Source organism: Oculina patagonica, chromosome 4 (assembly GCF_052425735.1).
Source record: "Oculina patagonica isolate OP01 chromosome 4, crgOcupat, whole genome shotgun sequence".
NCBI classification, from domain to species: Eukaryota; Metazoa; Cnidaria; class Anthozoa; order Scleractinia; family Oculinidae; genus Oculina; species Oculina patagonica.
Genome location: NC_135761.1, coordinates 62,575,616 through 62,590,764, shown reverse-complemented (window position 1 = coordinate 62,590,764; position 15,149 = coordinate 62,575,616). Strand labels below are relative to the sequence as shown.

At 40.3% G+C, this 15,149-nt stretch overlaps 3 protein-coding genes across 3 annotated transcripts; all 3 read right to left on the bottom strand.

Annotated features, from left to right (window-relative positions):
- Nucleotides 1–730: 730 nt before the first annotated feature.
- On the bottom strand, nucleotides 731–5,869 carry LOC144651000 (bile acid-CoA:amino acid N-acyltransferase-like). The gene is made up of 2 exons (XM_078510851.1): nucleotides 5,377–5,869; nucleotides 731–2,169 (listed from the first exon to the last, which is right to left on the bottom strand). Exons 1-2 carry the CDS (start codon nucleotides 5,867–5,869, stop codon nucleotides 1,364–1,366), a joined length of 1,299 nt encoding a protein of 432 aa, XP_078366977.1. The 3' UTR covers nucleotides 731–1,363.
- Nucleotides 5,870–8,606: 2,737 nt separating this feature from the next.
- On the bottom strand, nucleotides 8,607–11,626 carry LOC144648956 (bile acid-CoA:amino acid N-acyltransferase-like). The gene is made up of 2 exons (XM_078508409.1): nucleotides 11,130–11,626; nucleotides 8,607–10,185 (listed from the first exon to the last, which is right to left on the bottom strand). The coding sequence occupies exons 1-2, from the start codon at nucleotides 11,620–11,622 to the stop codon at nucleotides 9,380–9,382; spliced, it is 1,299 nt and encodes a 432-aa protein (XP_078364535.1). The 5' UTR covers nucleotides 11,623–11,626; the 3' UTR covers nucleotides 8,607–9,379.
- Nucleotides 11,627–13,733: 2,107 nt separating this feature from the next.
- On the bottom strand, nucleotides 13,734–14,727 carry LOC144648648 (bile acid-CoA:amino acid N-acyltransferase-like). The gene is made up of 2 exons (XM_078508154.1): nucleotides 14,706–14,727; nucleotides 13,734–14,296 (listed from the first exon to the last, which is right to left on the bottom strand). Exons 1-2 carry the CDS (start codon nucleotides 14,725–14,727, stop codon nucleotides 13,734–13,736), a joined length of 585 nt encoding a protein of 194 aa, XP_078364280.1.
- Nucleotides 14,728–15,149: the final 422 nt, after the last annotated feature.

Genomic DNA, 15,149 nt, shown 5'->3' with positions numbered 1-15,149 from the left:
TTATTGGGATGGCCTTAGGGTTTGTGTAAACGTTGGCTTAAAAATTCGCGATATTAATCAAATTGCACTTCTCAAGACATGAATAATAACAATAACAAAAATGGTCTCTTCAAGTTAGAATTACATTATACCTACAGTCAACTCCCGTTATAGCGGACACGCTCGGGACGCCATTTGGTGTCCGTAATAGCGGGAGTCATTTCCAGTCAAACCTCTTTCGCCGGGGATCTGGATTTTGTCCGTAATAGCGGGGTGTCCGCAAGGCGAGAGTTGACTGTAGTTGCTGACAAGAGTGCGCAAACCATTTACCCTGTTTCTGACAAAAATCCTCAGAATGTATAACCACAAAACTCTCTCCACACATACCGGCTACAGAGCTAAGCTAAGGGAATACTCCCTGGGCAGAGGGGGGAGGGATGCAAAATGTTTGCGAGCTAGCTCGCCACTGAGACGAAGAGGGGTGAAAAGGAACAAATTTGGTAAAAGCGTGCCAACGCGTTTGACTTGGGTGCTAGGTTTTGGGCACCATTCTTGTCCCTAGCCTGCGAATACACTCGCCTCTCATTCACGTCCCGCAACGAAGAGCACACAGAGACAATTATTTTAAACCTGCGGTGCTGTGATTCTGGATGCTTGCATTTTTGTCACAAATAAAAAGAGGAATACGAATGGTTGCGATCTAGGAAGGTTAAGACAAATTACGAAACACAGGCACGCAATACGTGCAAAAGTCTTTATTGAATGTGTTTGGCAAAACTGACGTTGTCAGACTGTTTGTCATTGGATTTGTTTCTACAGTGGGAGTGATTAGTTCCCTTATGTAAAGTAGTCAGTAATTGTTAGGTTAATCCAAAATCGTATGTACTTGTATGACTGGTTACAATCTTCAGCAAAAAAATGATCATGTGCTTTTGTTTTGTTTTGGTAATGTCAGTTATGTTGGTGAGACCACCAGACAATTTAGTAAAGAATAGTAAAGCTATGGAACTCTTTAGACAAAGACTTAAAACTATGCCAGAGTCGTGCAAATTTTAAGAAAACTCTGAAGACAAAGCTTCTCAGCGAGTTCTTAAATTAAATTTTTTCTTATTTCTTTCATATTTCTTTCTATTTTTTATTAATATATAACTAGTGTACATATTTTACATCTTACATTTCATTTCACTTTATGTATTGTATTGTTCACTGAAAACCCTTTTAAGGAGTGTACAATAAAATGTTATCTATCTTTATCTAACTTTCAACGCTTTTTTGTGAGCACATGTCCACGAACAAAAAATTCTGCCAATGGCAATTGCATTCGACGCAAGGTCGCAGGAAAACCGTTCCCGACACAATTTTATCCTATATAACATGCTATATATCACAAGCTACTTGAATTCTGGAGATTTCTTCGTAGAAAACTTAAGATCTTTGGCCAGGCATCCTCTTGAGCTTTAGCATGAGCATGCATCTCCCCTCCCCACACAAGATACTTATCACCGAACAACTGTTTGGCAGAAGCACCGGCAAAAGAAGCATAACAATGCGGCGTGTATGGTGGCTCGAGGTGATGTCCTGTCGCCGGATAACGTAAAATAGAGCACAGATGTTCCTTGTCATGGGTCTTAAAACGATTAAAAATCAGCTCTGCTGAAAAGTCGCAATTGACATTAAGGTCATCAGTTCCATAGACTAGTAGAACAGGACATGAAATGTTCTCGACTGGTGGTATTGGTGGGTATTTGGAAGCTGAGGGCTTGTAATCGGTGACTGTTGAAAAAGCATACCGCAGAACAGAACCTTCCTCTGTTGATATTCTCTTGCTATTTTCCAAAGGAAGTACATCCGAGATTTTCTCCTTGTATTGATATGGAAAGAAAGCAACTACCAAAGGTGAAATAGCTACAATAGCTTTGATTGCATTCATTTTAAGGCTTGCCATTATTAAAGCCATCAGTGCCCCATAGCTACTGGCATGAACGCCAATACCATGTGGCAAGACTTTGGGATGATTGCTGAGCCAGTTAGCTGCCTCCTCAAAATACTCCATGTCCATAGCCAATTGGTTCCTTGGTAGATCGTCATAAGCAAAGTAGGCCAATGCAAGGGAAGCAATTCCACGAGATGCCAAAAGGGAAGCCTTGAATTCCACAAGTCCTCCAGGACCACCAAGCATATCTATGACACCTGTAGAATGAAAAAGAAGTTTTAAATTTTATGTGACATACGGAAGTTAGTTCATTCGCGCACTCTGAGCACAGGGAGATGCTGTCTGGCCATGAGAAGGGAGGGGTATATGTACTATTTGGATAGGCCCCGCCCAAAAGGGTTACCTTTTTCAGGCAATAGGTATATAAAAGTGCAAGGATTTCACGAGTTGGAGTATAGAAAAGAGAAGAAAAAACTGTCAGTTACTATTTAAAAGGGCCTTTCAAAATATCTCTGACAGACCCACCAAAAGATTGATTCACCTAAGTATTTTAAGAGGATATTCAAGTGAAAAGTTTAGAAAATAGATGCAGTATCCTTACTGTAGGTGCATGTGAAAGGGCTACAATTTTCTATCAAAGTATATGAAGAGGTTTACCTTTTCCCCTATCTTCTCTCATGCCCATGGGGGGGGGGAAGGGGTGAGATTGTCAATTGATATCGACAGCATATGCAGTTATGTAATGACCGCTTAAGGGGGTCTACTATTTCAAGCATTCCTGCTTTTCTGTAGACTCCTCATCACTTTTGATTTTTTAAAAAATATATTTATAAATTATTTATCTAAGTGATGGAAGTAATAAAGTTGAAGTTGTTGTTGAAGATTCAAAAGTTACGCAGGTAAATATATTGTAATATAATATAGGGCATGATAACTGGATTTAATGCATGCATCAGTGGTTGGAACGATCTAAGGGACGGTTCATTTTTTATGAGATAGGGGGGGCTGGTGGGATTTGAGGGGGGCCATCTCAAAAATATTGGCTTCAAAGGGGGGGTCAGCCAAAAAAATATAGACTGTAAGGGGGGGTCACTAGAAATAATTATACTTTTAAGTGTTGTAAAGAGGCTTCTGTGAGAGTAAAAAAGCTTGCCAGAATGCCCAAAATAACATTCCTGAGGTTCTGAAAATTCAAATTTTCCCGGAGGAGCATACCCCTGGACCCCCCTACTTTGTTATGTACCAAACATCATTAACTTAACCCAACAGCTTATTGGTTACAAATGTAGACAACCCATACTAACAGATGGCATCCACAATAAACAGTTGAGGTAATGCCAGCTATTTGGGGTTGTGATTTTTGTACACTGATACATTCTTTAGTCACAAGGCTCGATATATTTTAATTTTACTTGAGTATTGTTTTTTTTTTTTGGGGGGGGGGGTCATCGAAAAAAAATTGGATTTCGAGGGGGGGCCAGGTAAAAATTTTCGTTGAAAAAGGGGGGGCCATTATATAACAGTGACTATCTATCAAATCCCACCAGCCCCCCCTACCCCATAAAAAATGAACGGACTCCCTAAACGATTTAAAATTCAAAACAGTGTTTCGCACAGATCAGGAAAAAAAAGAAGCTGATTAAACAAAATAAGCTCAATACAGAAATTGTTTCTCACGATATATAACCTGTATTCCTCTCGCAGAACTGACCGTTATAAAGAGAGCTAAAGAGGTCTAAAGATTTCCGAAAAAAAAAAGACTTACTAAGACAAAAGTCTTTTAAGCCCCCTCCCCCCACTTCAAGTTACTAGTCCCCCCCCCCCCCGTAGGAAAATTACTCCACCATCCCTGGAAATCCTTGACTCGTAATGCATTAGTCAATTGAAACCCCGGCCCCCCGACCCCCGGGACTTAGCGGGGATTTAACGCGTCCAAAGCCGGGATTAAACGCACTTTTAACGGCGCGTTGGCCCCGGTGGGCGGTGGTTTTAACAAAATGTCAGTAGACCGGGGCCATGGAGCGGTGATTTAACAGCACGCGATCACTTAAAGCGGGGACGGCAGCCGGGATTTAACATAAAGGACTTAATGTTTTTCTCAAAATGTTCATTCTGAGGAATCCCTTCTGAAAAGTCTCCACGCTTCTTCCTTGATATTTTAAAGCCTTTCGCGACGCCTGGGTTTGTATTTAATATGTTCACACGATAAAAATAGACTCATTGTACTTGAAATCTGCCATCTTTGTACACTATCGTCTCCAAGAAAGTAGTTTCTGTTTCTGAGATTTCAGCCGTGAATCATATCATAGGGTGAAAGAAATTAGAAGAAATTCTTCTATTTTGTTACTTCTTGTGTCCGTCGTCAATAAATCGTTTCCAAAGGATAGGCTTATTGCTACTTGTCTGAGTATTTCGTTTTCTATTTTGGCTGTGAAGATGACAGCGGAAACTGCGGCGCTTGTCGTGCCCATGGCTGTTTGATGTGCTTAAAGATAATCTTTTCCATTTAATTGGAACGAGCTTTCTTGAAAGATCACACTGAGCAACTCTCTTAACGAGTACGGCAGGGCCGTAGCTAGCCAGAGGCAAGACGAGGCACTTTACCTCGTCTAGATTTTAACCCAAATTTAATAACAAATTTTTTTGTTGGGGAAATGATCCCAAGTTAAAAAAGATTTATTTCTCTCAAGAAATACCTTAAGAAAAATCTTAAAGAAAGAGTTTCAGGGCTTCTAGATTTCAAAATTTACTGAAGGGCATGCCCCCAGTTCCCCCGAGCAAGGTCTTGCCTCTTCTATGGCAAACGCCCTGTACGGGAGGGTTTCCTTGATGAAATTCTCCGTATGCTTCGCATACAGTGTTAATGAGAAAAGGAATGCTTTTTTTAGGCTGTTTGGGCATGGCACTGTAATCTTCTCAATGAAGTTATTAAAGTCTGTCGCACGAAGCTTGTCGCTGTGCTATCGGCTTAAGTAGATGGTCAACAAAAGCTGAAATACGTTCTGTAGGGCAATCACACCCCGATATTATGGGTCTTCCGGCAGGCGTGTTCATAATGGCTAATTATGGGTTTTAAATTTGACAACTTTGTGTCTCTGACCACGAAAAACAATTTTTTTATAAGTTTTTGGCGGAAACAAACTACATCAAGTTTTTTCCGACCTCAAAACTATACATGGACAATAAATGAAAGAAATAGATATTTCAACTTCGGCCACGAAATCAAGATTTTTGTCCATTTTTTTTCCTGAAAGTCGATTCGGATGCCCCCGCTATGCGGGGTTTTTAACAGACGTCTAGGCCCCTAGGTTGGGGAAATAAGCCGGGTTTTAACACTTGGTAAATGTTAAATTCCCCGGTAAGTCCCGGGGGTCAGGGGGCCGGGGTTTCAATTGACTGATGCATAATGTGAAAGAATCTAAATGCTCTTATATTTTGTACTGGTCTGAAGTTTCGCTACTTACCAGGGAAAGGTCCTTCTCCCGGTGGTAGAAACAATGTCCCACGGATTCTTCCTTCTCTCACAGGAATTCTCTTCACTCCATCCGCCATGTACCACTTCTGAAATGTCTCGCTTGACAAAGGCTGAAGCGAAGATTCGTGCGAAGTAACATGGCCATCAAAACAGTTCAACACGATGTTGTACGGTTTGGTGACATCTGATTTCATCAGTCGAATTCCTTTTCTCTGTCCCGGTGCTGGTTTCATGCTCCATAACAATCCCATGGGCGAAACTCCGCTGTAAGATCCTCCCAAAGACGAGTCACGGCAAACATCAACTTCACCATCTTTATCAGCGATGTAGTGAGCGTGTGATTGAAACAATTCTCCTTTATCGCTCAGTAGCTTTGCTTCCAGTGTCACTGTCTGTTTTGGTGCAAGCCCAGATACAAGGATGTTAACTTTGTCGTCAATAAGGGAAGATATGGGTTGCACAGAAATACGAGAAGCCGCCATTGCTTTCCGAATCAAAGGACAGTAATCGTATGCAAATTGCGGGAATCACGCGATGCAGTGATTTGCGTGACGTGAAACAATACAACAAGGCGTTGAGTTGTGAAGGGAAGCAGGGGGGGGGGGGGGTGGGGCTAAAGCGAAGGGGAGGGCTCCCGTTTAATAAAACCACAGGGAGACCACAACAGTAAAAAAAATTAAATAAATAAAAGAATATTATTCACGTGGTTTCGTTCGTTTTCTGCGTTGTTTTTCTTTATGCGTAGACGATAGACACGACAGCACTGTTGTCGTATGCTGTCTTGTGCGCGAGCGGATTTCAGATATGCAAATTTTCTCTTTTCTTAATAATAATTCTGGAAAACGCTTCTTTTCAGGAAACAGACAGGTGAGCGTATTCAAAATTTATCCAGCATTCTTTTGTGTTGATTTTTGTCGCAAAAAGGCGAGAAAGAAAAGAGTTCAAAGCAATTTCGTAAAGCGTGTTCAAATCGTTTGGTGAAAGAGTTGCCACCCTTGTCAATTATTATTAAGAAAAGAGGAAATTTGCATATCTGAAATCCGCTCGCGCACAAGACAGCTCAGCATACGACAACAGTGCTGTCGTGTCTATCGACTACGCACAAAGAAAAACAACACAGAAAACGAACGAAACCACGTGAATAATATTCTTTTATTTATTTATTTAATTTTTTTTTACTGTTGTGGTCTCCCTGTGATAAAACTACTCACTGACCCTTTAAGGTGGCTCGTACCGGTTTTTCTTGCGTGGGAAGTCTGGTGACTAGCGCGCTCGTCACGCTTCATGTCCACAAGTCACGCGCGAGATTTGAAAAGGAAAACAAACATGGCGGCCGAGTGCGAGGTTGCTTTTCTTCATTTTAAGAAAAAATTCCGCGTTCAACTGAAGTTTTTTCAACAAGAACATTTTAAGTCAACTTAATGTTCGACAGTCAAAATGTTTTCGGATCTCACTGCTCGAGTTACAAAAGCAAATTCCGTATTCGCATGTGCTACGATCGATCTTGTCGAAGATCGTGACTCAATTCCACTTTTTTCGTTTCAGCTTATTTGAGTTCGCTTTCAAACTCATGATGATTCAGACAAAGAAATACAAAAAATTAGGACCTAAGAGGCACAACTGGCGCTAACTGAAACTGGCTAAATCCCATGAAATCCTGAGCCGAAAAGTTTCGCAGACAAAGCGAGGGGAAGTCCACGCGTGTTGCGCGCGTATGTGCCCGCAAAGATCAGCGGTAGTCAGAACTGAGCATGAGTAAATACCAAACTTTTAAAATCGAAATTTTAAAGTGCGCGGAAACGCGCGTGGGAATTATTGAGTTCGCGAAGGCTTTAGCAAGAAAACTAACCCGATGACCCCTATTTTTTATTGCCCTAATATTTTCCTTTTATGTAAAGGAAACGCCAGAAAAAATCTAAAAAAATTCTATGAAAGGAATTTTTAATTACTTACAAATTGCTCTTTTTTGCATTTGCAAAAAATACGCTTCGTAGAATTTTTTTAAAATAATTATACAGTTTCTTTTTCATATGCTTAAAGTTATCACGAGAAAAAAAATGGGGGTCATCGAGTTAGTTTTCAAGATATAAGCACTGGAAGCTGAAAAAGGGTCCAAAAAATCATTGCCTACCGTTGCCATGGTAACCACTGATGACGTAATTATTGGTATTACGATCTTTAATTATTTTTTTGGCCATTTTCTTCCAAACGTCGCACAGTCAAAAACCTGAAAACTGGTACGAGCCACCTTAAAACCTGACATCACGACAGAAGCGTTTCTCGCCATGTGGAAGTACCAATAACTATGATGATACCAGAATGAATAAAAAGAGAAAAGACAATTTCAAGTATATTGTTAGAAAAATGAAAATACAATATTCGGACTTTTAGCAACTGAACTAGAAGGTGAACTAAATCACCTTATAAACTAAATCCATTAATGCGTTCGGATCGAAACGGGACTAATGGTGAAAGAGGCCTTTTTCCTGCTCGCCTTCAAAAAGCCAGTTTTAAGTGAAAATAGTGTAAGATTATTCGTCTATAAATGAGAACTTTTAAGACAGCTGTCGGCATTTACTTGTTCTTTAGCAACTCCAGTTACTTTTGTCCTTTCAACTAAAGTAATAACATTTTGTTTTCGCGCCAAACCTCGGTCAATCTCGCATAAAAACATTTTTATTATCCCTCCCACCTTCAAGTAAGAATTACATTATACCTAGTTGCTACAAAAGTGCGCAAACCATTTAACCTGTTTATGAACAAAATGCTCAGAATATATACAGTAACCACAAAACTCACATCACACATACCGGCTACAGAGCTAAGCTAAGGGAATACTCCCAGGGGGGGGGGGGCAGAGGGGGGAGGGATGCAAAATGTTCGGTGGAAAGGAAGAAATTTGGTAACGGCATGCCAACACGTTTGACCTGAGGTTCTGGGCTCCATTCTTGATATCAATGAATTGTTTATTGATCAGTTAAGGTGGTCAAAAGTTTTTCCCATCTTTTTGGGATCCATTCTTGTTCCCAGAGCTCTCGTTGACTCCTAACCAGAGTTAATTTTAAACCTGTGGTGCTGTAATTCTTGCTTGCATTTTTGTTACTTGTGTGATGTACAAATTTGCCCTTAAAGGTAACACAAATAAAACGAGGATCAAGGATGGTTGCGATTTAGGAAGGTTACATGAGACAAATTACGAAACATAGGTACGCAAGACGTGCAAGAGTCTTTATTGAATGTGTTTGGCAAAACTGACGTTGTCAGACTGTTTGTCATTGGATTTGTTTCTACAGTGGGAGTGATTAGTTCCCTTATGTAAAGTAGTCAGTAATTGTTAGGTTAATCCAAAATCTTATGTACTAGTAGGACTGGTTACAATCTTCAGCAAAAAAAATGATCGCATCCTTTTGTTTTGTTTTGGTAATGTCAGTTATGTTGGTGAGACCACCAGACAACTTAGTAAAGAATAGTAAAGCTATGGAACTCTTTAGACAAAGACTTAAAACTATGCGAGAGTCATGCAAATTTTTAGCCTCCTTCGCAGACGTTCTTTGGGCTCGTCACGCGTTTCTCCCCCACGAACATCGTTTGTGGGGGAGAAACGCGTGACGAGCCCAAAGAACGTCTGCGAAGGAGGCTGGCAAATTTTAAGAAAACTCTGAAGACAAAGCTTCTCAGCGAGTTCTTAAATTAATTTTTTTCTTATTTCTTTCATATTTCTTCCTATTTCTTTCTATTTTTTATTAATATATAACTAGTGTACATATTTTACATTTTACATTTCATTTCACTTCATGTATTGTATTGTTCACTGAAAACCCCCTTTTAAGGAGTGTACAATAAAATTTTATCTTATCTTCAGCTAACTTTCAACACGTTTTTGTGAGCACATTTCCGTGAACAAAAAATTCTGCCAATGGCAATTGCATTCAACGTAAGGTCGCAAAAAAACCGTTCCCGACACAATTTTATCCTATACAACATGATATATATCACAAGCTACTTGAATTCTGGAGATTTCTTCGCAGAAAACTTAAGATTTTTGGCCAGGCGTCTTCTTGAGCTGTAGCATGAGCATTCGACTCCCCTCCCCACACAAGATACTTGGCACCGAACCATTTGGCAGTAGCACCTGCGAAACAGGCATAACAATGCGGTGTGTATGGTGGCTCAATGAGATGTCCTGCTTTGGGATAACATAAAATAGAACACAGATGTTCCTTGCCATGGGTCTTCAAACGATTAAAAATCAGCTCTACTGAAAACTCACTATTGACATTAAGATCACCAGTTCCAGTGACTATCAGAACAGGACATGAAATGTTCTCGACTGGTGGTATTGGTGGGTATTTAGAAGCTGAGGGCTTATAATCGGTGACTGTTGGAAAAGCATAACGCAAAACAACACCTTCTTCTGTTGATATTCTCTTGCTTTTTTCAAAAGGAATTAGTACATCCGAGATCTTCCCCTTGTATTGATATGGAAAAGAAGCAACTACCAAAGGTGAAATAGCTACAATGGCTTTGATTGCATTCAATTTAAGGCTTGCCATTAATAAAGCCATCAGTGCCCCATAGCTAATGGCATGAACGCCAATTCCATGTGGCAAGACTTTAGGATGATTGCTGAGCCAGTTAGCTGCCTCCTCAAAGTACTCCATTTCCGTAGCTGATTGAGTCCTTGGTAGATCGTCATAAGCAAAGTAGGCCAACGCAAGAGCAGCAAATCCATGAGATGCCAGAAGGGAGGCCTTGAACTCCACAAGTCCTCCAGCACCACCAAGCAAGTCTATCACACCTGTAGAATGAAAAAGAAATAATTTTAAATTTTATCTGGCACAGGGAAGTTAGTTCATTCGAACTCTAAGCAAAGGGGGATGCTGTCTGGCCGTGAGAAGGGAGGGGTATATGTACTATTTGGATAGGTCCTGCCCAAAAGGGTTACCTTTTTCAGGCAATAGGTATAAGGATTTCACGAGTTGGAGTACAGAAAAGGGAAGAAAAAACTGTCAGTTACTATTTAAAAGGGCCTTTCAAAATATCTCTGACAGACCCACTGAAAGATTGATTTACCTAAGTATTTTTTTTTTGGATCTTTTCAGACTTGGGGGGGGGGGAGGGTGGATTCCATCCCTCCCCCCTCCATAACTTCCAGAATATTTAAGCAATCACAATCAAACGTACATGCAGGATATATAGTATGTCTGAAAATCTATCTTTTGGTATACGTCACGTGGGATGATGACGTAACATCACGTGACAATTACATCAAAATGTCAAAACAGCCGCCATTTTGGATCTGCCATCGTGGTCATCTTGGATTTCGAAATTTTTCCAAAACGTCAGAAAACCGCCCAAAAACACTGCAAGTACTCAAAATCAATAAAACTGTGCTTAAAAACCGTAAAAAGATGAAAATAATTGCATTAAAGTTATTTTTCATAATAGAAACACGAAAATTACAAATTTGGGAAAACATGCCTGTCAAAATGCCGTTGCCATGGTGACGTCAAGTTCCTGATACAACAACCTATCCTACCAAATTATTCCCAGATAAATTGTAGATAAACTCGCAAAGTTTGGCAGCGTTTGGTTGAATCTTGAAAAAGCTATAAGCGATCAAAGTCAGCCCGGGCTTGTATTCCTCTCGCAGAACTGACGGCTATAAAGAATCCTTGACTCGTAATGTGAAAGATCTAAATGCTCTTATATTTTGTACCGGTCTGAAGTTTCGCTACTTACCAGGGAAAGGACCTTCTCCCGGTGGTAGAAACAATGTCCCACGGATTCTTCCTTCTCTCACAGGAATTCTCTTCACTCCATCCGCCATGTACCACTTCTGAAATGTCACGCTTGACAAAGGCTGCAGCGAAGCTTCGTGTGGAGTTACATGGCCATCAAAACAGTTCAACGCGATGTTGTACGGTTTGGTGACATCAGATTTCATCAGTCGAATTCCTTTTCTCTGTCCCGGTGCTGGTTTCATACTCCATAACAATCCCATGGGTGAAACTCCGCTGTAAGATCCTCCCAAAGACGAGTCACGGTAAACATCAACTTCACCATCTTTATCAGCGATAAAGTGAGCGTGTGAATAAAACAATGCTCCTTTATCGCTCAGTAGCTTTGCTACCAGTGTCACAGTCTGTTCTGGTTCAAGCCCAGATACAAGAATATTAACTTTGTCGTCTATAAGTGAAGATATGGGTTGCACAGAAATACGAGAAGCCGCCATTGAGAAGTACAGTAATCGTATGCAAATTGCGGGAATCACGCGATGCAGTGATTTGCGTGACGTGAAACAATACAACAAGGCGTTGAGTTGTGAAGGGAAGCAGGGGGGGGGGGTGGGGCTAAAGCGAAGGGGAGGGCTCCCGTTTAATAAAACTACTCACTGACCCTTTAAAACCTGACATCACGACAGAAGCGTTTCTCGCCATGTGGAAGTACCAATATTGAATAACTATGATGATACCAGAATGAATAAAAAGAGAAAAGACAATTTCAAGTTCATTGTTAGAAAAAATGAAAATACAATATTCGGACTTTTAGCAACTGAACTAGAAGGTGAACTAAATCACCTTATAAACTAAATCCATTAATGCGTTCGGATCGAAACGGGACTAATGGTGAAAGAGGCCTTTTTCCTGCTCGCCTTCAAAAAGCCAGTTTTAAGTGAAAATAGTGTAAGATTATTCGTCTATAAATGAGAACTTTTAAGACAGCTGTCGGCATTTACTTGTTCTTTAGGTAGTAATTGCTGTTACTCCAGTTACTTTTGTCCTTTCAAATAAAGCAATAACATTTTGTTTTCTCGCCAAACCTCGGTCAATCTCGCATAAAAACGTTTTTATTATCCCTCCCCCCTTTAAGTAAGAATTACATTATACCTAGTTGCTACAAGAGTGCGCAAACCATTTAATCTGTTTATGAACAAAATGCTCAGAATATATACAGTAACCACAAAACTCACATCACACATACCGGCTACAGAGCTAAGCTAAGGGAATACTCCCAGGGGGGGGGGGGGGGACAGAGGGGGGAGGGATGCAAAATGTTAGGTGGAAAGGAAGAAATTTGGTAATGGCATGCCAACACGTTTGACCTGAGGTTCTGGGCTCCATTCTTGATATCAATGAATTGTTTATTGATCAGTTAAGGTGGTCAAAAGTTTTTCCCATCTTTTTGGGCTCCATTCTTGTTCCCAGAGCTCTTGTTGACTCCTAACCAGAGTTAATTTTAAACCTGTGGTGCTGTAATTCTTGCTTGCATTTTTGTTACTTGTGTGATGTACAAATTTGCCCTTAAAGGTAACACAAATAAAACGAGGACCAAGGATGGTTGCGATTTAGGAAGGTTACACGAGACAAATTACGAAACATAGGCACGCAAGACGTGCAAGAGTCTTTATTGAATGTGTTTGGCAAAACTGACGTTGTCAGACTGTTTGTCATTGGATTTGTTTCTACAGTGGGAGCGATTAGTTCCCTTATGTAAAGTAGTCAGTAATTGTTAGGTTAATCCAAAATCTTATGTACTAGTAGGACTGGTTACAATCTTCAGCAAAAAAAATGATCGCATGCTTTTGTTTTGTTTTGGTAATGTCAGTTATGTTGGTGAGACCACCATATGAGAGTCATGCAAATTTTTAGCCTCCTTCGCAGACGTTCTTTGGCTCGTCACGCGTTTCTCCCCCACAAACGATGTTCGTGGGGGAGAAACGCGTGACGAGCCCAAAGAACGTCTGCGAAGGAGGCTAGCAAATTTTAAGAAAACTCTGAAGACAAAGCTTCTCAGCGAGTTCTTAAATTAATTTTTTTCTTATTTCTTTCATATTTCTTCCTATTTCTTTCTATTTTTTATTAATATATAACTAGTGTACATAATTTACATTTTACATTTCATTTCACTTCATGTATTGTATTGTTCACTGAAAACCCCCTTTTAAGGAGTGTACAATAAAATGTTATCTTATCTTTAGCTAACTTTCAACACGTTTTTGTGAGCACATTTCCGTGAACAAAAAATTCTGTCAATGGCAATTGCATTCAACGTAAGGTCGCAAAAAAACCGTTCCCGACACAATTTTATCCTATATAACATGATATATATCACAAGCTACTTGAATACTGGAGATTTCTTCGCAGAAAACTTAAGATTTTTGGCCAGGCATCCTCTTGAGCTTTAGCGTAAGCATTCATCTCACCTCCCCACACTACATACTTATCACCGAACGACTGTTTGGCAGAAGCACCGGCGAAAGAAGCATAACAATGCGATGTGTATGGTGGCTCGATGTGATGTCCCGTCGCCGGATAACGTAAAATAGAGCACAGATGTTCCTTGTCATGGGTCTTTAAAAATCAGCTCTGCTGAAAAGTCGCAATTGACATTAAGGTCATCAGTTCCATAGACTAGTAGAACAGGACATGAAATGTTCTCGACTGGTGGTATTGGTGGGTATTTGGAAGCTGAGGGCTTGTAATCAGTGATTGTTAAAAAAGCATAACGCAAAACAACACCTTCTTCTGTTGATATTATCTTGCTATTTTCAAAAGGAAGTACATCCGAGATCTTGCCCTTGTATTTATATGGATGGAAAGCAACTACCAAAGGTGAAATAGCTACAATGGCTTTGACTGCATTCAATTGAAGGCTTGCCATTAATAAAGCCATCAGTGCCCCATAGCTACTGGCATGAACGCCAATACCATGTGGCAAGACTTTGGGATGATTGCTGAGCCAGTTAGCTGCCTCCTCAAAATACTCCATGTCCATAGCCAATTGGTTCCTTGGTAAATCTTCATAGTCCATATAGGCCAATGCAAGGGCAGCAAATCCACGAGATGCCAGAAGGGAAGCCTTGAACTCCACAAGTCCTCCAGGACCACCAAGCATATCTATGACACCTGTAGAATGAAAAAGTAGTTTTAAATTTTACCTGACACACGGAAGGTAGTTCATTCGCACTCTGAGCACAGGGAGATGCTGAATGTATGCTGTCTGGCCATGAGAAGGGAGGGGTATATGTACTATTTGGATAGGCCCCGCCCAAAAGGGTTACCTTTTTCAGGCAATAGGTATATAAAAGTGCAAGGATTTCATGAGTTCGAGTATAGAAAAGGGAAGAAAAAACTGTCAGTTACTATTTAAAAGGGTCTTTTAAAATATCTCTGACAGACCCACCGAAAGATTGATTCGCCTAAGTATTTTAAGAGGATATTCAAGTGAAAAGTTTAGAAAATAGATGCAGTATCTTTACTGTAGGTGCATGTGAAAGGGCTACAATTTTCTATCAAAGTATATGAAGAGGTTTACCTTTTCCCCTATCTTCTCCCATGCCCATGGGGGGGGGGGGGGGAGGAAGTGGTGAGACTGTCAATTGATATTGACAGCATGGTTTCGTTTAAGTTACCGTAAAAACCCGCAGATAAGCCGCACAATTTTCGTGGACTGATGCTAATTTATGGAAAAGTATGTAAATTAATATTACATAAAACTACAAGAGAGTACCGGTCATTGCTTTTGCAAGTTTGACAGCTCCGATACTGTTTGCAGTGTCGACAATGGCCTATATCTTTAACAGTAATATTGATACTTTACGAGCGAGAAAATACCACGAGTATTCACGAGTAAGATGGCCAATTGTTTCTTTCTCATTTTGCACTTCGATGGAAAATTTGTCGAACTGATTATGAAACTCTCTTCATGCAACGAGTTTATCTCCAATAGATGGCTCCCAAATCTCCTTAATTTGTCGAT

Coding starts and splice junctions, on each gene's coding strand:
- LOC144651000 (XM_078510851.1), bottom strand. CDS start 5,869: ATGGCGGCTTCTCGTATTTCTGTGCAACCCATATCTTCCCTTATTGAC. Junction 2,170..5,376: donor GGGAGAAGGACCTTTCCCTG/GTAAGTAGCGAA, acceptor TTCATTCTACAG/GTGTCATAGATATGCTTGGT.
- LOC144648648 (XM_078508154.1), bottom strand. CDS start 14,727: ATGGGAGAAGATAGGGGAAAAG. Junction 14,297..14,705: donor GGGAGAAGATAGGGGAAAAG/GTAAACCTCTTC, acceptor TTCATTCTACAG/GTGTCATAGATATGCTTGGT.
- LOC144648956 (XM_078508409.1), bottom strand. CDS start 11,622: ATGGCGGCTTCTCGTATTTCTGTGCAACCCATATCTTCACTTATAGAC. Junction 10,186..11,129: donor GGGAGAAGGTCCTTTCCCTG/GTAAGTAGCGAA, acceptor TTCATTCTACAG/GTGTGATAGACTTGCTTGGT.